At 32.5% G+C, this 27,094-nt stretch overlaps 2 protein-coding genes across 2 annotated transcripts in view; one reads left to right on the plus strand and one right to left on the minus strand.

The window, feature by feature from the left end:
- Positions 1 to 4,881, plus strand: part of LOC127712163 (beta-1,3-glucan-binding protein-like) — a 52,717-nt gene extending 47,836 nt beyond the window's left edge. Inside the window, exons 10-11 of the mRNA XM_052218456.1 lie at positions 63 to 210; positions 4,218 to 4,881. Coding sequence (XP_052074416.1) covers positions 63 to 210; positions 4,218 to 4,451 — 382 coding nt within the window. The 3' untranslated portion in view covers positions 4,452 to 4,881. The remainder of the gene's footprint in view (positions 1 to 62; positions 211 to 4,217) is intronic.
- LOC127712181 (universal stress protein in QAH/OAS sulfhydrylase 3'region-like) overlaps positions 4,281 to 27,094 on the minus strand; it is a 34,963-nt gene continuing 12,149 nt past the window's right edge. The window contains exons 2-4 of the mRNA XM_052218485.1: positions 12,201 to 12,281; positions 11,446 to 11,552; positions 4,281 to 6,197 (exon numbers count right to left, since the gene is read on the minus strand). Of these exons, the coding sequence (XP_052074445.1) occupies positions 5,913 to 6,197; positions 11,446 to 11,552; positions 12,201 to 12,281 (473 nt within the window). The 3' untranslated portion in view covers positions 4,281 to 5,912. The remainder of the gene's footprint in view (positions 6,198 to 11,445; positions 11,553 to 12,200; positions 12,282 to 27,094) is intronic.

Here is a 27,094-nt window from a genome sequence, read left to right on the forward strand (position 1 = left end):
GATACCGATAAACAGTTGTGAAGCTATATATTTAGAACTTTGTGATTTGCTTAATTTTTAAGGTTTGAGGTAGATGGTGAAGAGATTTTAAAAGTCCAACCAAGTGATAGAGGTTTTTGGGGAATTGGAGAATTCAACAAAACATATGGATTGACAAACCCGTGGCAAAAAACATGTGGTGGCACGAAAATGGCACCGTTCGACCAAGAGGTACAAGTATAAATATGCATCAATTCCATGGTTGTCAAAATGTCCCTTTTTTTACTAAAATTAGTTTGATCCTTGACATTTTCTTGTCTTACAATCATATTGAATGATGCCAAAATTATGTTTTTTTCTAATATTGAAGAAAAGGAATATATGTGATTATTCAGTTATCAGTTTTTGTAAAAACTCATCAAAGATACCAGACTTATAATTGCACAACAAACGTGCGTTTCTCTACCTGGGATTGTATTACCTGTTCTTCTTTTATACTCCATAAATATTTTTCATATCTTTTTATACCACCTTATCTTTCCTGATGACATCTTTAATAGCTTTACGTAATTTCAAATTATCAATATTTGATGTTTATGATTACAATGATGGATGGTTGTTTAACGTGCCAAACTACATGCTTATGCAGGACGAGATCATTCTTATGTGATATGAATATGAACCCTGCTTTGTACTAGACCGACACGCTGAGTCAGATTTTCAACGTGCTAGTTCACAAGGTAACAGTCCGCATGAAGACATGTCACTCTACCAGACATATCGTCGTGTGAATCTTATAGTATCATATGTCCACTTTTGATAAAAATGGAGATAGCAATATATTTGAGATCCAAGTGCAATGTTTTAACTCCTTGTACAACTATAATACGATATTTCTACACTCTACGAGTTTTTGTCAAAACTACACTGTTCTATCTCCACACTTCCATTGCATGTTAATGGTTTATTCATCTAGTTAGTTCAGAGAAAAATATTTTTATAGTGTTGTATCTCCATTATTTCTCAATTATTTTTGCCGTTAAATAATTGTTATAAAAATTAACTTAGTAGTACTTTGATTAAATGGTTTGGATGGTTGAACTCAATCTATGAGCAATTCTAAGCAAATCCGGCGGTTCAAGAATTGGGGATATTACAAAGTTAAAAAATCCATGGTCTATCTCCAATGGAAATATAGAGATAAATTTATAAAACTACATTGTTTGTAGTGAAATGTTCTTTCTCCAAAAAAGGGGACGCTTTATTTATCTACGTTGCTTATCTATTAAAAAACAATTGAACAAAGAGTTACTTTTCATGAACGAATATTGGATTCCTATTATGTCTCGGATAAATATTTGTGATATTGAGCTTTTAAACTTAAATCAAAATTTTTACCACTATTATCAAATGGGAAATCCATCATTATAAGATTCACACGACGATATCATTCTTACTTCGAGCCGTCCAGTCTTAGCTTTTACTCTTAAATATAGCGTGCTTATCGGAGGATTAGCAAATACTAATTTTGAATTCTTTGGGTTAACCCGACTGGGGGGTCGAAACCGCACTCTAGGAGATCACGAGACCAGCTAAGCCGTATCAATTTTTGATGGAAATCAATTATAATTTATATTTTATTCATACCATTTACGCTTTGGTTGATTGGTTGATTGATTGATTTTTTTGTTTTGTTAAACGCCCAGGTGCAAATATTTCATTTCTATTCAAGATGAGAAAAAAAATTATCAATTTTGACTGCATTGGAAAATGAAGGCATGTCGGTAGAGGATAGCAATTTTGCCTTTTAAAAAGCCAACTACGGACACCTTAAAGAGTTGTTTCAAGGGTTCTTTAACGCGACCCCCCTTTCTACATCAGTATTAAAATCAACATTCCAACCGAAAGTCGCTGCGTATTTATTCACCCCGGATAGCCAAACGCGCACCACTTCAGCAATGATTTGAATGCCGGTCCAAGGAATGACTATATTTTTTCCAACATAACTTATGTACACTTTGAAGGTTCTATATACATTGTAATGTTTAAATTACTACACACTTAACGTTTCTTGCCAGAACTTAAAAAAGTCAATAAAAAAACTATGAACATGGACAAGTGATTAATCAAGTATTCCCACGACACAGTATAGATCTTGCAATTGATGATGGCGATCGTATGACTTTTTAAGGTATAAAGTTGTTTTTCTTCAAAACCTTGATGAGTTATTACACAGAGTATACCATCAACCCAAATGATGCGATACGTAAAAGCCGATTGATAGACTTGTGTTATATAGCATATCGAAAATATTAATAAGTTGACAAGAGAAAAATTGAAATCATTAAGTTAGTAGGTTAAATCATCCAATTTTCCAAATGCTCACTGTGAAGAAGATTGAGTAATAGAAAAACAATGTATTATATTGGAAATTCAAGATTATACTTAAGGTTTTCTAGTTGTCTTAAAGAAGGTTTTTTTTATAAATTGAACTTAATGTGAGAACAATAGTAAGTCGCGTAACAGTCGCGCACAACAAGAACCTTTTTGAAATACAGACAATCTCCAAAACATAAATAATTTGTCGATCGTTGTGTTTTAACAAGAAAATTTGTGCTTTTTCAGTGAATAGAATTTGTCTCAATGGCATTCAAATCTGTTATAAATATATATATATATTAATACGTTCAAATGAAAATACATCCCGCTTTCTACGTTTAGCGTCTTAGTAGGTTTCCTTAAGAAAACATATCCTAATTTTCAGTTCATAAAAACATGTAAACATTTTAATATTCTAAGGTTTTCCTTCCACTAAAGAGTTGTCTCTTAGCTGCTTTTTAAGTCAATCTGTTTAGATAGAAGCCTTAGGGTAGTATTTACCTTCCGGGAACTAGGTTGATATTTTGTGTACTCTACTTAGGTCAATATATCTGAAAAACTTGTGATTGGACAAAAAATACAGCATCTACTGAGCATATTTTTTCCAAGCCGAGGGATGAATCAGGTGTAGAAAAATATGAAATAATTTTACATGCAGGTGAAAATGAACTTTTGAGAATTCTTTTTGAATTTTGTATTCACTGCATGATGAAAGGCTGCAAAACAGTAGTGGTATTAGATTTATAAAGACTGCAGAAAAAAAACCGGTCATCATACATATTTACATTTATTTCTGAATATCATAATGAAAGTACTTCAGTTAACTGTGTATGTAGGTTCTGGGACAGAGTTATAAAGTGATGAAAATTCCAAAAGGCTATCATTATCCCTATAGCCCAGGAAATACTACCGTTCCAATTTATGTGCCATGAGTTTGTATTGTTTATTTCTAAATGATGAGATTTCAAATTTCCGGTATTAAATGTAGAAGACTAAAGATAAATTCTTCAGACGCGATTATAGTGTAAGAAAAAACTTTCTGCATCTGATAATTTTGTACGAATTACTGTTACATTCTTCCTGCGTGTGTGAATAGGATGACATAATAATATTTCGTTCAAAATTATGAAGTGTTTATCAACATTAAAAACAATAAGACAATAACATCAGTATTTGAGTCTATAACAAAAACCTCGATCCTGGACTTTGAATAAGATTAAACGTTACATATTTTAGTACTCCAATGACAACCATTTCTCTTCATTGATGCTCGGTTCCAAAATATTTGTAAACCCAAAACCTGATAAAAACGTTTATGAGCTATAATTCCTTAATTTCATATGATTTCCTTTGTCTTATAACTGTATACTTCATAAAAAGAAACGATATCCGTTTTTTTTACAATACCTTTACATCACCGCCTGACTAGGGGGTAATATATCAGTTTTTTGCTAAGGTAGTTACTGAGTGTAGGAAAGAATTTATTTTTATGGAGTTAAAATTTCATAATTTCAAGGATCAAACCTTTTTGGAAGGTTTTATTTTTGCATATTTCTGGTCTCTGATTCTGATCTGCCTTAATTGTCAACTATATGCATGAGGATAAATTTGTCCACTCTGATTCATCTGACCTTATGATCGGTTTTTGTCGTCTCCCGGTGTCAAACTTACTGCTGAATATTACATTTTCTGCATGACATTTATGCATATTGTTTTCGTAAGTGTTTTTTATCAATGCTGTAATAAATGGCAAACAAAATGCATAAATGTCATGCAGAAAATGTAACATATTCAGAATTCAGATGTTGGAATCTTATTTAGGAGCTCCTTATATTATATGTTATTTCATTTCCATTTAGTTTTACTTGGTGTTAGACGTGGGTGTGGGTGGATATCCACATTTTAAGGACGAGTGGTTGAACTATCCGTATCCAAAGCCCTGGCAGGATCGATCAGACTTTGCAACAAGAGATTTCTGGAGTGCAAGAGATTTTTGGTATTCAACATGGAATCATAATCAAGATGATGATGATGGTGATGAAGGCACTGCCATGAACATTAACTATATTAAAGTTTGGAAGCTTAAACCTTAAATGGTAACATTTGAATTTAATCTTGTAAGAAAACGTACTATATATAGATAGCTCTTTTTATTATAATAATTATAAATACAAGGCCTTACAACTATATCAGATTATATAAAATGAAACCTCCATGTAAATATGATGTAAATGCATTGTATGTAGGCATACTAGTATAACTATTATTTACTGATTTCCTTTCTGTCACGGGTACTTAAAAAAGATTTTATTGACAAATATTAAAGGTGTAGTAAATATGTCGTGTGTGTGGTTAGTGTAGAAACATTTAAGAAATACTACTTTAGGCAAAGTGGGGTTTTATGCACTTTAGGTAAGGTAAATGTAAATAACTTTTGTTTCTATTTGAATGCAACCTTCTAGGCTATATCATATATTATTATACCTTACTTTGTGTGTACTATATATAAAGGTTATAAGAAAATTCGATTGTTTTGTTTTGTTTACTGTGTTTTAAACCATGTGTGTAAATGTTCACAAGGGAAACTCTATACAAAAATTTACGATTTTTTTGTTTCCTAATGTAAATTTTCGTTTTTTGGACAGCGGATTTTCTTTGGTCCCATCCTTCGGTGTTTATATATCACAACGCGTTTGATATACTGGTGTCTGTAGTGACTTTATAGATTTCAGTTGACGTCATTTATGTATCACTAGCTAATATTAAGTCAGGGATTTCGTTAACAGAAACTACTTAAAACGCTTAAAATATTATTTCATAGATGCTGTAGATTTGGTTTTGATGTTTGGTTGTATGTACCTTTAGAAAACTCATTACAAACGGGATATCACATCCTAGATTTACGATGATGTTGTTTACAGCCCGTAAATTTAGATCCTTAACGATCCTCAAAAATAAATTTATTTCTTTGCATAGTCTTAAACAAAAGACATTTCTACTTTTATGAGAAAAGGATATTAAATCCTAATGTTTTCCCCGTTGGATTTTTGTTGAATTTTACTTCTTTATTGGTTTGTTGGTGAAAATGTGAGGAAACACGTTGTTATTGTCCTCTAAGTGCAAAAATTGCACATGATGAAAATTTCTAGGTCTTTCAACATACTATCTATGTTCCATAATTGCGCAGTTCTAAAGGCACTTTACTTCACGTTTTCATAAGGATTTAATTTTAAAAGTGTCTAGCCTGATTTATATTAGTTGACATTGGGAAACATACCATATTGTAATTACGCCTTGTGTGAAGACAAAATGAATTGCATTTATTTGAGCATGTTAACTATATATGTGAAATTATAACATTGTCTCAATGAAAAATATGACACATTGTTACTTTAGATATATGTATATTTTTCATTCATAACTTTACTTGTTAATATGGGGCATAACTTTTGTAAGAGTAAACAAGATACGCAATATATACTAAACTACACATGAACATGCTCGTCTATATTGCGGATTAGATGTTTGTATGATATTAGAATATGTCAATTCTGTCAATGTATATCATCAATTTTATCATCGCGCTGTTCATCATCTGCGTGATCATCATTCTTGTGCTGTTTATGATGTTTATCATGCTTATGGTGGTCTCTTTTACACACAAGAACTGGAACAGGAGAATGGTGTACACAATAGTCACTAACACTTCCAAGGAATGTACGTTTAACTTTACCTAGACCACGTGTCCCTACCACGATCATGTCCGCGTTTTCTTCAATGGCAGCTTCTATAATTGCCTCTCCTGGCTTTCCACTCATCTGTTTCATCTTGCCAGTCAACTAAAAAAATGTATAAATCTCAAAATTTGAAAGCAACTAGGTAAATAATTGAGTTTTAATACAATACAATACCAGAAGTCAGTTGAAACTTCAACTGTAAGTCTTTTAAATTAAAGTGCGGATATAACTTCCTTAAATACACTCAATTATACTTTACTCGATAAAATGTAATCCTCCTCTGAACTGACTGCTTTCTGTTGGTATTACTTTTGGTAGTGTATCTATTTTGCATACCTGGGTAAATGCACCAATCCAAACTCTTGATATGGTCCACAGAGAATAATTGTCCTATTTAAATATCCTTGTTTATAGCTCATTGGTTACGTTATATTACAAATATATCATCATTTCATTGATGTATGCAAGTGAAAAGCTTGGTTTTGTCAAAAAAAAATTAATGTGGAAATCATTGAAAACACAAAATAGGGCAACCATTTTAATAGAAACCTCAAACAGAAATCCAAAGTTCTTATTAGAAGATATAATTCTTACAGGGAACATTTTCAAAATAAAGCTTTTAAAACCAAACTACCCGAAAGTGAATTTAGGTGTTTAACTTGGAAAGGGTTTCCTGTTTAAATGGAATGCGACCGTCAAAGTTTTGTAGAGATCATTTCAATTTTAGCTGCATATATCCTTGAATAATCTGTTTGCTTTACAGTAATCATGCTCCTCTGTCTGTCCCTGTCATAGGAAATTTGTGTATAACATAAGGTAGACATTTTGTTTAGAAACAGGCCACAACCGAATCTCTTTTAGAGTTATTAAGATTGTCATTTACGTGCGACACTCTCCTTACACAATCCATAGCTTTTAACCCCTTACCCTAACCCTTTAATGTACCTATACTGACGAGACATGACTTATTATTCATACACGCCATTCTGCCAAATGGGTTTTACTGCCGAGAAGAAGAAGTCCAGGTTGACCATATGTCTATACCTAGTCAACCCTACGGGTATATCACACTTTTAAATAGGCAAATATGCGGAATTTCTTACACTCGTGTAATTGATTTGAAACTTTCATTAGACATACACACCATTTATTCCGTATGCATATCTTCCAGTCTTCAATATTGAGTGGTAAAGTCAAGAACAAAATGTTATCTGATGTTGGGAATATTGCATATTGCTATAAAACATTTCTCGAACGTAAGTTGGCATTTATTTCAGAGTAATAAGAGGTTCAAAGAATATTTACGGCAGCAAAACGCGTTTACTTTACATATACGTCAAGGAATTACCGTAATGTACATAGTTTTTGTAGAAGATTAAAGCTTGTACTGATTAGCTCAATTGATTACTTAAAGGATAACAGCATGTGAAATTTTCCGTACTTTGATGACTTTGTATTCTCCTGATTTAAATACATACAAGATTATATTAAATGAAGTAGCTTCTTATTTTAATAACAAACAGTAATGAACTTATGTTTTTTGTTATTGATGTTTATAGGATTACTTTAGATTGAAATCAAGTTATATTGTTAATCAAACATTATAGGTATACCATATGCTTAACTTCTGTAACTGCTGTTAGTTCAAACAGATACATCATATCAATTTCCTGCTTATTGAACGTTGTGTTTGATCATTTCACCCTGTTTTTTTTTTATTTATGAACGTGGTGCTACTTGAGACAATGTATCTGAAGATTATTTCATATCGGTTAAGAATTAGCTTCTCTTATTGGATAACAAGGGCCCATATGACATTCTTTATTCTTTAAAAAAAAATTCCATCGGTCTTTAACAGAAAAAAAAACGGAGCAGAAAACTGGTCGTAAACGGACTTTTACATGTTACTGACCAGTGGGGCGTGGTTTCTCTGTTTAGAGTGATGTCCCTTTAATAAAACGCAATCGCGATTCAGACGTTTGGAACATGGCTGAACTGGAAGGCACGACTGCTATAGACAACTCAAATGATCGTTTTGCCGTACTTTCCGATGCTGATAGAGACAAACTACTCAGCAACAAGAATTATAAAATTATAGAAAACTTTATTTTGTATTCATATACTGCAAAACTGCACTTAAATGAATGGCAGTGACTTATAGTTATCACTATGACTGGTCTTCACTCTTTCCTATAGAAATCGTACAATAATTCGAGTTTGCTATGAACAATTTGAATTTTATGAGAATTTTTAAAAACATGGTTCCTCAATGAAATAAACATAATAGTTATTGATAGTTGTTAATTATATAATAGTTGAAGAACTGGTCATGATCGTGATGCATGGACAGCCCGTAGGAAAGTGGTATTGACTGCGACAGCGATAATGACCTCGCCTACGGCTCAGTCATTATCGCTGTTTTAGTCAATACCACTGTCCTGTGGGCATTTTAATATTATGATAAAAAATCTCATCTTAATAACCTTTGAGTTAAGGGGTATGTTAAACTATGCCATTGCTTAGTGTTTTTCCTACATACGAAAAAGGTCAAGATGGTTCAGAAATTAAAAAAAGGATTAATTGATGATTGAATGATTGATTGATTGATTGATTGATTGATTGATTGATTGTTGTTTGTTTTACGCTGCTTCAGCTCAAAAGGCTATATAACATCGAGAGCTTTTCAATACACCAGAAGGAGAACATGCATTCATTAATAATAATCTTTAAAAAAGAAAGCTACAATATGGCATTTATGTCATCTGTCAGAGCTGCAAAAGTTATGTAAATCTCTTAGGAACTCATCTAGGGAGTGATTTTGCAGAAACTCCTGGTCTAAGTGATATTTCTGTATACTACTGCTAAAATGAATTGAACTATGAATTCATTATCTCATGTAATTTGTATATATTTTTAAAATATCATCGCTACCCCCCCCCCCCCTCCAAAAAAAAATTATAAAAATAAACAGGATCGGAAAATTATCGTTTGCCCCTTATACTGTAGATAATTCAAAAGTAGTCGACAAGACCATCCTCACATGTTATCTTTAATATTTCAAATCACATTTGACACAGCTATTTCTAGATACTGAACTAAAAATTTTCAGGAAAAGTCATAGAAAAATAATTTGGCACGATTCATCTTATTTTCGGCTTTAAAGTAACGGTGGTCATATTGAAATATAGACGACCTTAACGATAACAAAATTTGAACTGATCATCCTAAAGATATTCAAGTTCGTTTCCGATTGACTAAATCGTTTCAGAGGAAAATCATAAAGAAAATATATGACGCCAGACGGAATAATGGACACGGCCTGATAAAATAAGCTGAAAATGTCCTTCTTGTACGGTTTATTTGTAACATTATATTGTAATATGAAAATATGAATGTATTAGTTACATTTGGCAAGTACATCTATGTTGACAAACTGAAACCGGTATGAGAAATTCTTAAGCAACATTTTTGTAACTGTAATTGATTTGGCATCGTCGCAAATTTTAAGGCATCAATTCCGATTGTATTGTAGTATTGTGTACATGCATTGTTTATTAACAGTTGTAAAACAGTCCCACTATTGATTCAACTGTTACATGGGCATTGTATAAAAACAATTCCTACCTACATCAAATAACAATTGGACATGTTTGTGAATACCCATTTACTGGCACTGTTCATACCCAACATCGCGAGTTGACTTATTTCCCAACTATCAACTCAACAACTGAAATAACCAAACAACAAATATTATACTTATCGGATCGCGTATTAATGTATACGATATGCTTTTATCTTTTTTCGTATTCTGTACTGTGGTACAACCCTTGATGAAGACAACGAGACATCACTCGAGTAATAGAAGCTATATTTTCATAGACCATTGTTGGCAGGTCTAGTACCTTTGACACAACGCAGGCGCAATTCTACGATGTGTGAAGGATACACATTTTCAACATGTACCGCTCTGCAATGGTTATCCCAGATTTCAGATGAAATTATTATATATACAAAAATAGCACAAACAATATTGAATCCATCTACGTGTAAATCAGTTTCAAAATAATAATAACATCCCGAATAACAGAAGCGGTTAAAACATGCAGTTAAATTATAAAAATGCCAAATAATGTTACTTTTACACGCCAAATGTGTTTTATAGACATACTTTGGCTTGTCTCACCCCAGGAGCCTGTAATTCAGTGGTTGTCGTCATTTGATATATCCTCGTCTCATGGGTTCTCGTGCTATTAAGAATGCATCGTGACGTCACAATTTCCATTGAAAAAGCATGCATAGTACGAATTCATATGATCTGACCATAAGTTTATTGTTTTTGGCATAATTCAGGCCGTTGGTTTTTATTTTTTTAATTGTTTCACATTTTGACATACTAGGGCCTTTTATGACTACCTATACGGTACGGATTTTTCTCATTGTGGAAATCCGTACTTAACCTAAAGTTATTTACATCCTCGTCATTGTAGAAAGCCGTACGTAACCTAAATTTATTTACATCCTCGTCATTGAAGAAAGCCGTACGTAACCTAAAGTTATTTACATCCTCGTCATTGTAGAAAGCCGTACGTAACATAAAGTTATTTACATCCTCGTCATTGTAGAAAGCCGTACGTAACCTTAAGTTGTTTACATCCTCGTCATTGTAGAAAGCCGTACGTAACCCAAAGTTATTTACATCCTCGTCATTGTAGAAAGTCGTACGTAACCTTAAGTTGTTTACATCCTCGTCATTGTAGAAAGCCGTACGTAACCTAAAGTTGTTTACATCCTCGTCATTGTAGAAAGTCGTACGTAACCTTAAGTTATTTACATCCTCGTCATTGTAGAAAGTCGTACGTAACCTAAAATTATTTACATCCTCGTCATTGTAGAAAGTCGTACGTAACCTAAAGTTGTTTACATCCTCGTTATTGTAGAAAGTCGTACGTAACTTAAAGTTGTTTACATCCTCGTCATTGTAGAAAGCCGTACGTAACCCAAAGTTATTAACATCCTCGTCATTGTAGAAAGTCGTACGTAACCTAAAGTTGTTTACATCCTCGTCATTGTAGAAAGTCGTACGTAACCTAAAGTTGTTTACATCCTCGTCATTTTAGAAAGTCGTACGTAAACTTAAGTTATTTACATCCTCGTCCTTTGGTCGATAGTTGTCTCATTGCCAATCGTAAACATATCCTTATCTTTATATTGTTTAATTATATATCCGATGTCAAAAATATTTCGCTGTGAACATTAATTTTTATTGAAATGAAGAGAAAGTAAAGATTGACTCTGCTGTATTCATGAATATATATTTAGCTTGTTACTTGGTAGTATATATAAGACTTACACCAACGGCTTGCATTCTATCAGAGTATCGTTTGACCAGTTTACAGGTATGTTGTTCTTCTTCTTTTATTAGCTGAGAAACAGTACCTGGATCTGTGAGTAAAACAGCTAGAAAAAATAACATGTAAATTTGCTTTTTTTTAATTTTAACTGAACCGAATCAATATGAATCAAGACAAACAATAAGAGCTTAGTACTAAAATGATTAAGAAGTAACCTGTTTTAACAATCATTTTGAGTTTGTAAGATCTAATTGATAGGTTCTAATTCACATACATAACATTTTAAAGACGGAAATTATAAGTGAATAAAGACCTCAAACAGAGCCATTTTTGTACATGTTAACTACCAATCTAAATTGAATGCTATTATACAGCATTTAATTTTAGTTGAAAAGTATGAATATAATACCGTAGGATTTAGTACATAAATACTGTTTGTAAGCAAATAAATTCAAAATCAACTCAGGTTCTTTGCATAAGTTTGCCTCCTTGTATTCGCGTCCTTCTTTTGTGAAGGTAGACAAGGAATTCGTAGAAAAAATATATCCACTTAATTGACATATGTCTTTTATTTTGTTATGTTGTTTGGTTGCTGTCTCGTTGGCGCATACTTTTTATTCGTATATGTTGAACAAAACACACAAAAATATAAATAGGATGAATCGTTTGTTTCGTGTATATTATATATATCTACTGTGTGCATCTTATTCGTTTGTAAAGTCTTTTAGAAATAGAACGTTTCGGTTAAACTTACGAGCTTGCACTACTTTATGATATTCAGGAACATACACCAGTATAAGGATGTCTCCATTTTTCTTAATCTCTGTTAAATAAACTGTAAAAGAAACGGAATAACATTGCTATAAATTACTGAAGTAGTTGGATTGAGGGATATTCTTTTTAGATATAAATTTGAACATATTAGAATAATAGACGTAGATGATAACTCTGTCCGATATAAGAGAGAGGCGAAAGATACCAAAGGGACATTCAAACTCATAAGTTGTTGATATTATCCTTCAGCTGTCTCCTTCAATATAAAAATGTTCGACAAACAATTTCCCTTAAACCAGTGCTAGGGGCCGTACTTACAGTGAGCTGTGACCTTTTGCTTAGTGTTGAAGGTCTCATCGTGATTTTTTCAGATGCAGAACAGCAATATAAGTGCTGCTATTTTGATTTGAGTCAATTGCGTGTAGAGATTTTATGTCATGAGTGAATACACCAGATTCTTTCCTCTCCATTATGCATGTTATGAATTTATTCAAAGGAGAAGGGACCAACTGTTGAAATAATTTTGGTTATATGATCGATGTGCATGGCAAATACATCCGTATTAACTGCTTTTAATGGGAGTAATGAGAATAGTGAAGGTTACCATTTGGACCATTTTTGCTGTAAAACTTGGTGAAACCCACCACTTTCATTCGAAAGTGTCTGTACTTGTACCATATCAGTACTATGAGAGTCAACTTTAAATTGTTACCATGTTTGTAGCGATTTTTGAAGAAAAAAAAACAGCTTGTACATGTGGAATATTTAATTTTAGAATACGCCTTTATTTTAGTACATTTGATGTTCTCTATTTTTTGCTGGTTTATTATCTATTTAAAAGTTATGATTTCCAAAATTATGGTATGTATCCATATCATTTCATAGAAATTGCTCGAAATTCGAACTGAATGTGTCAACATATTTCAAAATTTATACAATAATTTAACTTCGATTGACAAATTTGTTTTACTGTATAACGTTAGATTTTCGGAATATAGAAGCTGTTGAATTTGGATTCTGAAGTACTATTATTATGTCGCTTATAGTATTGCTTTATAGTAATACATTGCAATACTTACTCGCTTTGTAAGATCGTATTAATGCATATAAAGCACAATGTGTCATGCCAATCTTGGAGCAACTTCATTTCATACCCCAAAAAATGAGGAATTGAATCGTCCTACATTTATCTTTGATATGCATGTAATAATAGCTTTATAAATTACTTCCGTAATAAACATACCTGCAGCATACCTTTACCTTCCTCAAAAATACGAAAAATACAAAAATAATAACCAATAAGGTCCCTAAAGTTTGAACTAATAGATGATCTTGTATCTAATTAATAAACCAATTGATTATCATATAGATATATATATATATATATATATATATAAACAAGTCTAAATTGAAAACAACGTTCAAACCTATGATTGCGTTGGATAAAAACCGCAATTTTTATACGTGTGCATGCAAAACAAATTTCTTGATAGAGGGGGTCTAAATACAGCACAAACAACATTTTCCAAAAGACCAAAAAAGTGAAAAAGTATATTTTAACAAAACGCATTTGACTAACAGGTCGAACAACAGATGTTCTTAAACCCTGCTGACTGCCATTGGCGATTGCCAAATAAACGGATCACAAGATGTTACAAAATGGATCTTTTAAAATTTATAAATTTAATACCAAACAGAAAACAATAAACTTGCGGAAAAGATAGTATACCGCAAACAAAAGGTGCAAAAATTAGTACACCATATCCGGATTTCGACAATTAATGTCTCTTCAGTGATGTTAGGGATCGAACCGGTATTTGGAAGGCCATATAATTTACCTCAATTTGGGATAGACTCTTGAATTTTGAAGAGTCGAAATATTAGAAATATATATATATATTGAATTTCTTCTACAAAGTTTCAAAATTTACACCGCTACATTTCACATTTCTAAATATGTCCTTGTAATTTTTTATTAACTGTGTATTTGCATTCAGGTGTCACAGGTCAAATTTATTCGTTCATTGTGGGTTAATTTACGTTTTTTGATTGAGTTAAGCCTTCCAATTGATATTTTATAGTGTGTTTTTCTATGTTGTGATGTTATACTATTGTTTCAGAAAAGGGAGAAGGTTTGGTACCATTAAAACATTTAATCCCGCTGCAAATGTTTGCACCTGTCCTAAGTCAGGAATCTGATTACAGTAGTTGTCGTCTGTTTATGTAGTTCATACGTGTTTCTCGTTTCTCGTTTTTATATAGATTAGATCGTTGGTTTTTCCGTTTGAATGGTTTTACACTTGTAATTTTTGGGGGCCCTTTATAGCTTGCTGTTCGGTGTTAGCCAATGCTCCGTGTTGAAGGCCGTACCTTGACCTGTAATGGTTGACTTTTATAAATTGTAACTTGGATGGAGAGTTGTCTCATTGGCACTCATACCACATCTTCCTATATCCTATATAAACTCATCATAGATACCAGGATTGAAATTTTGTACGCCAGACGCGCATTTCGTCTACAAAAGACTTATCAGTGACGCTCAAATGAAGAAAGTTAAAATGGCCAAAATAAAGTACGACGTTCAAGTGCACTGAGGGCCCAAAATTCCTAGAAGTTTTGCCAAATGCAGCTAAGGTAATCTATTCCTGGGGTAGAAAATACTTAGTATTTCGACAAATTCAAAGTTTTGTAAACCGCTAATTTATAATAATGACCATTTCAATGATAATTCATATCACAGAAATGTTGACTACTTCGACTACAAATTAGGTTAACTGCTTGGCTCTTACAAACAGGTGTAATGTATTGGATGTAAATCTTTCATATGAAGCTTGCATGTCAGATGATATTTCAACACACGTACCACAAAGAAAGTAATATCATTTGTCATTGCGTAATTATTATAAATGAGCCCAAAGACAGTATTTAATTATCTTATCCCGTGATGACATCTATTATATTATCATTTTAGTAACATTATTAGTCTTACCCAGAAGTCACTAAAAACTATATACTTTTTTTAAAGAAACGGACAACAACAGTTTATTGCAGAAAAAATGGTACCTTCATCTGTCAACTTTGCCTGCTAGAATTTAAACCCTAGTTTTCTTAATAATTTCTTAAATTTGTCAACGTAATATTTAAAAATGTGCGTTTTAGATCAGGTCAGTGCTTTAACTTCTAGCTTAGTAGTTCAAATAAGTTCAATATTTACAGGATAACTCGTTATTCATTATCAACGATAAACTAACATCATGGCTGAAGTCGAAATTCTGAAGCCTAACGCGACATCCATATTTACATGTTGCAGGGTTACTAAACTAGTTTTCCTTTTGAGTACTGATCCTTCCCCAATGAATACTTATATGTGAAATATAACTTTAGCTACAATAAAATCTATACTGCATAAACAACAAACTCTACCTTTAAATGTGACTCAAATTACAGCAACTAGACTTGAGTGTGTAGGTAAATGTAGTATCTTTGGTTTGATTGCTGGCTAGCTGAACCATGAAATCATTATTAGCTAAGGTACCACCTTCCTTTGGGTGGAGTCAATAGTTAAACAGAGAACTAATCAAAAGTAGGGACAGTGTACATGTATAAACACTGTGAAACCTGTTTTATCATGTCAGTTTAAAAATAGATTTTCATTCCGAGGCTAAATTTAAGATCTTGTATCAATTATAAGCTAATTCACAAGCATGTTTAGGTGTGTTTGATTTGTCAATATCATTTCAATCAATTAATAGATATAAGAAGATGTGGTATGATTGCCAATGAGACAACTCTCCATCTAAGTCAAAATTTATAAAAGTAAACCATTATAGGTCAAAGTACGGTCTTCAACACGGAGCCTTGGCTCACACCGAACAGCAAGCTATAAAGGGCCCCACTCTGTTAATTTATAACTAGATTTTAAATTTAGATTAAAAACCTATTTTTAAACTGACTTGTAAAACTTGTTTCACTAGTATGTTTATACACTGTCCCTACTTTTGATTGGTTCTCTGCTATTGACTCCGCCCAAAGGAAGGTAGTAACTTAGCTAATAATGATTTCATGGTTCAGCTAGCAAGCAAGCAAACCAAAGATACTACCTTTACCTACACAATCAAGTCTATGTGCTGTAACTCGAATTGTAACTCGAAACTCAACTCTACGTCGAACTTTAAATCTAATTATGGCTTGAATTCTTACTCGAACTCGAAGCATGACTCGAAATTTTACATGAAAAGTGACTCGAACTTTATTTTAAACGATGGATAGCCACACTCATCCGAGGCACATAAAACAAACGACGTCGAAATCGGTTTGAAAATAGAAAATATTTTTCAAAAATGGTCACGTGGTTTTACCTCATCCAGTGATGTGATAACCACATCAAAGAATGACAAAACCACATCTAATACTGGAATGAGCACATCATGTAGTGCAAAATCGTCAAATTTTGAAACATCATTATGTAATGTTAAAGCCATATAAAGAATAGACAAATCAGCATTACTTAATAACAAAACCACATCATGCAATGAAACGTTAACCCACATTCACATCAAGTAATGTTAAAACCACATTGCCTGATGACACAACCACATTAAACAATGTTGAAATCATATTTAGTAATGACAAACCCATCAAGTCATTACGAAACCATATTGAGTAATATAAAAAAAACATATTGAGTTATATCAAAACATCATTAAGTAGTGTCAAATCCATATAATGAAAAGACAAAATGTCATCAAGTAATAGTAAAACCTATGGTGAACGGTTAAGGCCATTTCGCGTTTTCGCCCTTCATATTCTATAGGGCGAAAATCTTTGTAATTCCCTGTCCGTTCCTGTTTTAATTATAATGCATACGGAGATAAAGGATAAATCATGTACCATTGTATTAACGGCCGGTTCATGATGTATTGATATCATCAAGGTTACCTTGTAAAAGTTCATTCCCAAAACATAACTGCTCTTATTTTAAAAAATTGAAAAAAGCATCTTTATAATTTGAGATTATTTATCTTTAGTATTATCAGTTTTATTGTCATATTAAAGTGTCATTGAGGATAAAATAAACGTTCTGTTAAAAACAGGCGAAATAAACAATATAAAACATAGGAAAAATTAACTTTATCATTATTAATGTTGAGTTATTTTGACAATATTCATTAAGCTGAAACAATTAACACTTTTTTTCATTCAAGAAGTGAAAAATGAAAAGAAAATTGCAAAAATCCCTCCATTGTTCTGTATGACAACCGCGTTTCATGATCGTATACTAAATGAAAAGGATCAGTTGTACGGTTTTGCATATATTCATAACTTAACAAGCAAATGCTAATCATCCGGAAGTAAAACTGAATACATAACTGTACAATAAATGTAATCATTTAAAATTTCCTTTCTTACCATTTAACTTTAGTCTTGATTATATAACTTTTTTTATATTTTACGGTTAAACTGTGCTAGTGTCAATATATCCTGACAGCAATGTCTCCCACGACCGTGATATGTATTCATAATTTGTTTGTATTATCACTGGAGAAGTTCTGCGATTATTACCGTCTCCTCGTTAGTCTCCTCGGAGACGCTCTTTTAAGTTGAACGATGTACAGTCGTCGGACTGAATGCTTTCTTACTACCTGATTGCAAGATATTACTGACCCGATCATAGTAAAAGTCTGTAGTTTGGTTGGAGCAATTCGAAACCTAGTAACTATCCTTCAATCCCGTAGAGTGTCGGGTTTGAACTCTTTATTTTAGTTATTAAAGTTGCATTGTGATCAATCATGCATATCGGTACACAGGAACATTATTCTATATATAGCCGAAACTACTGCAATTTTGTAATGTATAAAAACGCACATGTGATCATTCCACATTTTATTCAGTCGCTCATTGTTATGAATGATTAGAGTAATTTTAGTTGAAATGAATACGAAAGCCTAGTAGGACACACCGCACATGCATTTTCCTCGGTCATACATATTGATACTTAGTAAGATAATCCGAAGGTAACAATTAAATTGAAAAACGGATATAACCAAATCATCTATTTTCGAATAATATTGATTAATGCGGGGATAATTTAGAGGAGGGTTTGTGCTGGGCTAGATGATGCCTAGCTATCTTACCGTGGCAAGATAACAGAATGTGAAAAACATAAGACGAGGGGGAAATAATAAGAAGAATAAACGACTCTCAGACTTATAAAAACAATTGTTTGTGCATGTTAACATATTTTAATTTCTATGTATGATTTAAAGGAGATGTGAAGTATACATAAATAATTAAGACAGCCACCCAATTACTCGACACACAAAACTGCTTACTTCTAAAGTTCAAACAGTGAATGCCTCTTACAAGTTATAAAGTCTTCTACAATGGACATATTGTATCATTACAATATTTTTTTTTAGCTTTTAACCCTCCCAAGTCTAGCTAGATATAGAATAGTTGTGAATAAATGTTAAAACAAATTATGGCAAAAAATGAATTAATATTATATATAACTGAAAACAATGAACAGAGTCAACAACAAACGTCATATACTTGTTTTTGAGATTTACTGACTATTTATACTAAACATGATATACGAAAAAGAGAAAGAAAATAAATATACTTCTTCTTCTACCGGATAGTGACCACCGTCATCATGTTGACTATTCTGTCACTTTATACATATATACATTTAAATGACGAAAATACTGAACATTGGCGTTGGATTAATTGAAAATGGAAGTTTTCTAGAGTAATTTAAAATCACGTATACACATACTATGTCCAACTTACTCCTTTTCCTATTGCCTTTAAACGTTGATGAGTTGATTAATCGGGACTTTCGTGACCAGGGACCAGTACATTAACTTTATTGAGTCAATGCTCAAGCTAAGTTTTTCTAGATCTCGACACTTCTCGTTTTAATTAGTTTTGAATGACAAAAGACAGATAAAAGATTGTTCAATATAAGTTTTAAGGATCATTTTCAAAAGATGTGAGAAATTTTTTGAACAATATTTTTGTGTTCTTAAATGTTTAAATTTTACTACGTTTTACACTCTATACACTTATCGAGACCTACTATGAATGAAACAGATACAGGCGGAGGTGGCCATACTTTTCTAACACAAAGAAATAAACAACTGATCTAGGAAGAAGTAAATGAATAACATATCTTTTTGAAAAAAACCCCCAAAATAATCGATAAAAAGATACAAACGCAGATGATTGAGTAATTATCTCCCTTTTTTCGGTATTTATACATTCCCCCACAGATATTTGTCTCTGAAAAAAAATGTCATATATACCTTAATGTTATATGAAGGTATACATGGAAAAAAACCGAGACAAGTGCATGTGATTCCCCCCAAAAAGAAATTGGAAAATCTCAAAATTAGTATTTGCCGTTTATTTTTTGTAATTCACTATACAATGCTATTCTGCATGGAACAATATTTTCAAATTTCATCAGCTATGAGACGGCTAGCTTTTTAGAAAAGCTATTTCTTGATGTTATTGTTAAATATATGTCAATAGAAACATTATTACATTTTATATGGTAGGGTTTTTCTATTTGCTACATTTATTCAGGTGAAAATATGATTGTTTCTGTGGTCAGATAAAAAAGTCATCATATTATATGTTTCATAGAATGGTACAATGACCAATTATCTTATTTCTGTACATTTATTGTAATATTAAATATTAAATAGACAGTCTACAACAAAGTGTAGTTTTTATCACTTAAAATAAAGATTCATCACATCAAACACAGTTTATGGCGCTTTCTAGAATCATCCCGTAGTGCAAAAATGAAGCACAAAATATCTAACTAACATAAAAACAATAGACACAAAGCAACGATATAAGAGTACTCGCGGTTACTGAATGTAGTTTAAAGCCAATAACAGCAAATAAATAAATCATAGTTTTCCCAGACTAAATTCTCCCAATTATGTTTACATTTTCACATCACAGTCAACATTTCCCAATGGAAATTCATAAAATCATTAAAAGCGATACGAAGGAGTTGATTTAAATCCTTCCATCGTTAGTTTTATTTTTTCTGACATAAAATCAATATCCTGTACAAAGTCAACTTTATATAACCAACACAAACATCAGGAGTATGTCCACAGATTCTCTAAAGCTGACATGAAACAGAAATAACTTCGACACCTTCTGAACAGAATATTTGTTTTTGTAATTGAATTTGATTTAGGAATTTCTTGTGACACGCAAAATATTTTTTAGTAAATGGAATTTTGATGGAAAATAATTATTCTAAATGTGAGTAAACGAAATGTGTGTTATAGATCAGCGAGACAGCAACCCATTAACATGAAAAGTCAAAAGGACAAATAGTCAAGAGGTCAGCGAACGTTCAACAACAATAATTATACACCAGACGCAAGCTGGCAGCCACTTTTAGCAGCCAATCAAGATAGCAGCCACTTTTTTCCAGCAGCCAATTTTGATGATATATTTAAAAACCAAACTAGAGGCTCTAAAGAGCCTGTTTCGCTCAAATTGGTCTATGTGCATATCAAACAAAGGACACTCTCCAACATTGTAGACGAGAATAGACTTCATGACAAAAATCTCTATTTTGTTGATCTTGTATTACTGATCTTTTAGTCTGTTTAGTTTCTCTCTATCTTCTTTAGTTTTTGCTCAAAACACAAAAGAGGGTAAACAAATCCTCAATTAAGGACAATCACTCCTATGAAGAGTGACAGTCTACTAACTATATCGGCAAAATTTGACTTTTGAATAGATCTTGCCTTGCTGATCATTTTTGTGATTAAAAGTGTTTATTTATTTATTGTAATTTAAATCATATAAAGCATAACGGAAAAAAAATGTTTCTCTTTAAATATCATAGTTTTCATGATAATAGGCAAAAATGAAAAAAAAAAATGGTAAAATTTGTCATTTATGGGCAATAACTCCTATAAAAATTTGTCTAACAGTTTTGACGTATATGGACAATTGGTAGAGCTCATTATTCTGAACATTTTTGCTCCTTTCAGATTTTCAGTATTTATAACGGTTCAAAAATTAATAGACAAAACTTGCATTTTACCCTATATTCTATTTTTAGCCATGCGGGCCATGTTGGTTGGTAGGCGGGGTCATCGGACACATTTTTAAAAGTATCCTAATGACGATTGTGGCCAAGTTTGGTTAAATTTGTCTCAGTAGTTTCAGAGGAGAAGATTTTTGTAAAAGATTACAAATATTTACAAAAAATTGTTAAAAATTTACTATAAAGGGCAATAACTCCTTAAAGGTCAATTGACCACTTTGGTTATGTTGACTTATTTGAAGATCTTACTTTGCTGTACATTACTGCTGTTTACAGTTTATTTCTATATTTAATTATAGTGAAGATAATAACCAAAAACTGCAAAATTTTCTTAAAATTACCAATTCAGGGGCAGCAACCCAACAACGGGTTGTCCGATTTGTCTGAAAATTTCAGGGCAGATAGATCTTGACCTGATGAACAATGTCATATCATGTCAGATTGGCTCTAAATGCTTTGGTTTCAGAGATATAAGCCAAAATCTACATTTTACCCCTATGTTCTATTTTTAGCCATGGCGGCAATATTGTTTAGCGTGCCGGGTCATCGGACACATTTTTGAAACAAGATACCCCAATAATGATTGTGGCCAAGTTTGGTTGAATTTGGTCCAGTAGTTTCAGAGGAGAAGATTTTTGTAAAAGTTAACGACGACGACGGACGACGACGGACGACGGACGCCAAGTGATGAGAAAAGCTCACTTGGCCTTTTAGGCCAGGTGGGCTAAAAAACAATATAAGACTCAAACGTTCCAAAAATCTCAAAATCTTAGTTAAATATAATTTAACAGCGGAATTCGACAATTTCACAGCTTGCGGTGATTCTCAAAAGATTTCAGTCTGTTTTAAATACCAATAATGATAGCAGCCACTTTTTTCCGGAGGACACTGTTTGTTTAATTAAAAATTGTACAATTTAAAACCTTTTTTTCGTTCTTTTTAAAAATATTTAAGTGGTTCAAAGTTGTCCCACTACGTATTTTCCATACAAACCACATATTCGGTACTCCTCGGCATATCCCTACGGCAAAGTTCCGAACCAGACCTAGCTCAATTCAAAGGTATTGACACAGGCTATTCGCCACTTAAATATTTTTCTGGGATCCGTGCCCGTCTGGCCACCACAGCGGTTCAAAGTTGTCCCATAACGTATTTTCAATACAAACAACACATTCGGTACTCCTCGGCATATCCCTACGGCAAAGTTCCGAACCAGACCTAGCTCATTTCAACGGTATTGACCCAGGCTACTTAAATATTTTTATGGCCCGTCTGGCCACCACAGTTTTAATTATATGTCAATTATTTGTAATGGCAAATTTGATAAGGAAAATTTCAGTTTTAGATTAATAAATAAGTAATGTCGCATGCCGTATAAAATAGTCCACGTAGGATTTTTATAGAAAATACTTGTTCACATTCAAAAAAAGATTAACATTACATGTATATCGAATTGTTTTCATTTTATATATACAGAAATTGATATTGAAAATGGTGTCAATTGAAATACTGGATGTTTGAGGATGCCGAGTGTATGGACAGCTTGTATGTAATTTTTCTCTCTTACATTGCATCTTTTTTATTCAGTTCATGGAATCTATATATCACGATTTCTCGTATCTTACTAAAATCCATTATAAACAATATTAGTTGTTCTTTGATTTTTTTTATTTTCTATTCCTACATTGTTTCTGTACCTCTCAATCATAAGGAATCAAAAAAACGAGAAAAAGAACGAAATTTTTTTTTTTAAATTGTACAATTTTTTATTAAACAAACAGTGTCCTCCGAAAATAAGTGGCTGCTATCATTATTGGTATTTAAAACGGACTGAAATCTTTTGAGAATCACCACAAGCTGTGAAATTGTCGAATTCCGCTGTTAAATTATATTTAACTAAGATTTTGAGATTTTTGGAACGTTTGAGTCTTATATCGTTTTTTGGTTTTTAGACATATCATCAAAATTGGCTGCTGGAAAAAAGTGGCTGCTATCTTGATTGGCTGCTAAAAGTGGCTGCCAGCTTGAGTCTGGTGTATAATTATACCTGTAACCATATGTCAACCTGTAAACTTAGACCAATTAACTATGGGAAATTTTTTCGACAAATATGTTTTAGAGACAGCTTAAAATGAATCTGAAGTTTATCCTGGGAGGTAAAATGGAGAAATTTGTATTTAATGTGATTGAAACCGTCATACAAGTGTAAAGAGAATATGAGAACAAATATTCGCGATTCATCAAAAACGTTTTTAGTATATGTATTACTGCCAATTCATCTTATTTGTTTAATTTCCAACTATTTGTTTTGCGTGTAAAACAGCTTTTATTAAGTAGTTGCACGTGTATCTCAGATTCTAAGTTAACCAGAACTTCCTTTTCATATGTTAATTGCGGCATAATGTATATTATGGAGTGGAGTGTTGGAGTGGAGTATTGGAGTGAACTTTTGGAGTGAAATTTTTGGAGTGAGATTTTGGAGTGAAAATTTTGGAGTAAGATTTTGGAGTGAAATTTTTGGAGTGAGATTTTGGAGTGAAATTTTGAAGTAAAATAGAACACAAGAATAATAGAAGAACTGCAATTACAATCTTATGTTCGAGATTTTCATTGAGGAAATATATCAAGACATTTTACTATTAAGGATTTACATCAAAATTTCAATTTCGGATACAATAATGGGGTTGGGGGGTTCCTGGCAGATTTTTTTCAATTGCATGAAATTGTAACATTCGGCACAAACAAATCTGTGGACCTATCATTGCTAGTTTTATGCAAAATAAAGTGCCTTCCAATCACCTATTACATTTATTTATAAATCAGCGCTCTGGCGATTAACTTTTTTGTAGTTGCTTGGGTCAGGTTCCAATTTCTTTTTAATCCTACATTTAACTTTTGATGTAGCACCTAAAAGAAAAACTATGATAGGATGTTAAAATTTGTTTGCTATCAATGTTTGTCTACACACATAAAAGGATTGTAAAAAATGTCAGTATTTAATGCTGTACTGATCCAGCATTTCTTTGTGTCCTTCATTCAATTGGTCTTTAATTTCGTCGTGTACAATAACATGCTGCATTTCGAATCTTGGTATAAGTGAAGGTATGTGCTCTGCATGTTCTTAGAGTTTTTTGACAATTCGACTTAAGGCTGAAGTATGAATTGAAGTCATACCTTTTTAAAAGTAAATCATGTGGCGACTTTCTATGCTTTTTTTTCTAGAAACCATTTCTTAATTTTCGAAGTCAAGTTATACTTTAACTCAGGGGCTACTGCGGGCACTGCATGATAGAACCGCAGTATCGGAAGAATGTAAAGTTGAACAAGTTATGTTGAGCAAGTGTGGACGCAGTATTGTGCTTAACTTAGTAATGTGCTGGACATACTTCAGTCTTTTTTAGACCCACATTTTTTACATGGCAGGGCTGGGATCCCTAATATTATCATTTTTTGGATCTAACAAGTCAAAACCTTTCGAATGAATATATCAACATTTCTTTTTAGAAACTTTATATTTGTCCTTCTTTGTGGCCCCCAAATTCGGACCGGTAGGGACTTGGACCCCCATAATTGATCTGACCTTTTATTTTGTATATTTGAAAAGGATCAGTCATACCATAACATTTTTCGTTGAGCGTCATAAAAATAAAAGAACATAGTTCCAATGTCCCTCGCATTGCACATACATGTATTTTATCTATCAAAGGTACAAGGGCAATAACTAATAAATTGCTTCGCCGAGCACAGCTGGATACGACCGCAGAGGTCCAACCCTGAACAGTTGGGGCAAAAATGGACACAATATTTGCGCTTGATACAGGTCTGAATTTGGATTGCAATTAAATATTTGACACAAAATTTCACTCTAAAATCTCACTCCAAAAATTTCACTCCAAAATCTCACTCCAAAAATTTCACTCCAAACGTTCACTCCAACACTCCACTCCAACACTCCACTCCATAAAATACATTATGCCGTTAATTGCTTATAACTGTAATTTTTGAAATAAAACAAGATTAACCTGTAATCTGTTTGCATGTTAGTTTATCTATAACATGAAAAGAATCGAAATTATTTGATTTCATAACACTCACTTATTTTAACCGTTGCTTACTTTATTACCCAAAATATTCCAAGAAATACTTAAGGGAAGAAAATTTATGGCGCCCGACATCGGCATCACGTATAACCTTCACCATGCACACTCGAAACGAAGACATTCCCTTCACTCCTCCCTAACGTGAATAGCAAAACACCTAAACCAGTCTAAGGTAAATTCTGTCAGAGTGAATGGCACATAAGTTTCAAGATATATAAACTGAAAATTTACAAATGCCAGGTCAAGCTACGGGGAAATGCCAAACAGAAATCTCTGGGGATAAATAGAAAACCCAAACTGTCAAGTTGTAGTTATAGTCAAGTTGTATCACGGTTACATGCACATAAATTTCAGTTGAAAATTTACATTCAAAGGGTACTATTTAATTTGACACCTATACCGAAACAAAAGCTACTGCAAACGTCAATAATTACCATTCAGTCTTTGTGAAAACATTTTGCTTATATATGAAAATACGGAGATGTGCTATGATTGTCAATATAACAACTATCTACCAGAGACCAAAGGACGAGGATGTTAACAGATATAGGTCACCGTACGAACTTCAACAATGCTTAAAACCCACACCGAATACTAAGCTAATAAAAAATTCAGACATAACAAATTGTGAATAATTCAAAATAGTAAACTTACGGCCTGATTTAATCTAAAAAAAAATAAAATAAAAATAAAAACGACAGACAACAACTAATAACAACCACTGAATTACAGGCTCTTGATTTATAACAGGCACGAAAATAATGTAGCAGGTAAACATGTTTGTAAGCGCTCAACCCTCACAGAAAGTATGAACAAAATGCCAAAAATCATTTGGAAAGGACTTGACTCATCAGATCGGAGCACAAAAAGAAAGAAAACTCTAACAAAACGATACAAAAAACCCACAAAATACCGATCTAAGAACATTCAGTTACTGAAAGCTAGTTCAGAGCTAATTTCAACTAATAAATAAAGCATGTATATGTTTTCCCAGACTAAAATATCAATTAGTACACATAGAACTTCTTCAGTGTAAAGACATTATAAACATTCTGAGAAAAGCAATCCCTAAGCCTTGTGCAATTCCAAAATATAAATATTGACAGGATATAGAACCGTAAGTGTTCATTGTACTGTACATATTTACTCTTTAGTAATGGTGTAATTTATCAAAAACACCGTTAAAGACAATATTAAAAGATCTTACTATAAACCGTTGAATTGAAGAATAAGTTTTTTTTTCAAACGATCAATAAGTTTACATGGGTTGTGTCTAAATTTACCGGCTCTGTAGACAACATTACCGTACAAATTAGGATGTGCCATGATAACACGTTACTAATACGGTTTCTACAGCAATAGTCAAACTTTCAAACCAAACCTTTGTATCTATGAAAGAAGTTAGTAACAGTTAACAAATTAAGTATTGTATGGTAACGAAATCCCTTACCTATAATGATTGACCAATAATACATACACTGAATACATTATTTAATATCTAAAACGCTACAAAAGATACAGGCATAGCGAACGAGTTGGGAAATATACACACCTTTAGAAGGGACCAAATGAACATAAACGTCCAAAAAAGGAAAATAATTACTACAAGAAACAAAAAATCTTCCCCTTTCTAATAATTTTTTGTATAGAGTTTCCTTTTCAGAAATGAAATTAAAAAAAACTTAG

The sequence above is a fragment of the Mytilus californianus genome, unplaced genomic scaffold (assembly GCF_021869535.1).
Source record: "Mytilus californianus isolate M0D057914Y unplaced genomic scaffold, xbMytCali1.0.p SCAF_8, whole genome shotgun sequence".
Taxonomy (NCBI): Eukaryota; Metazoa; Mollusca; class Bivalvia; order Mytilida; family Mytilidae; genus Mytilus; species Mytilus californianus.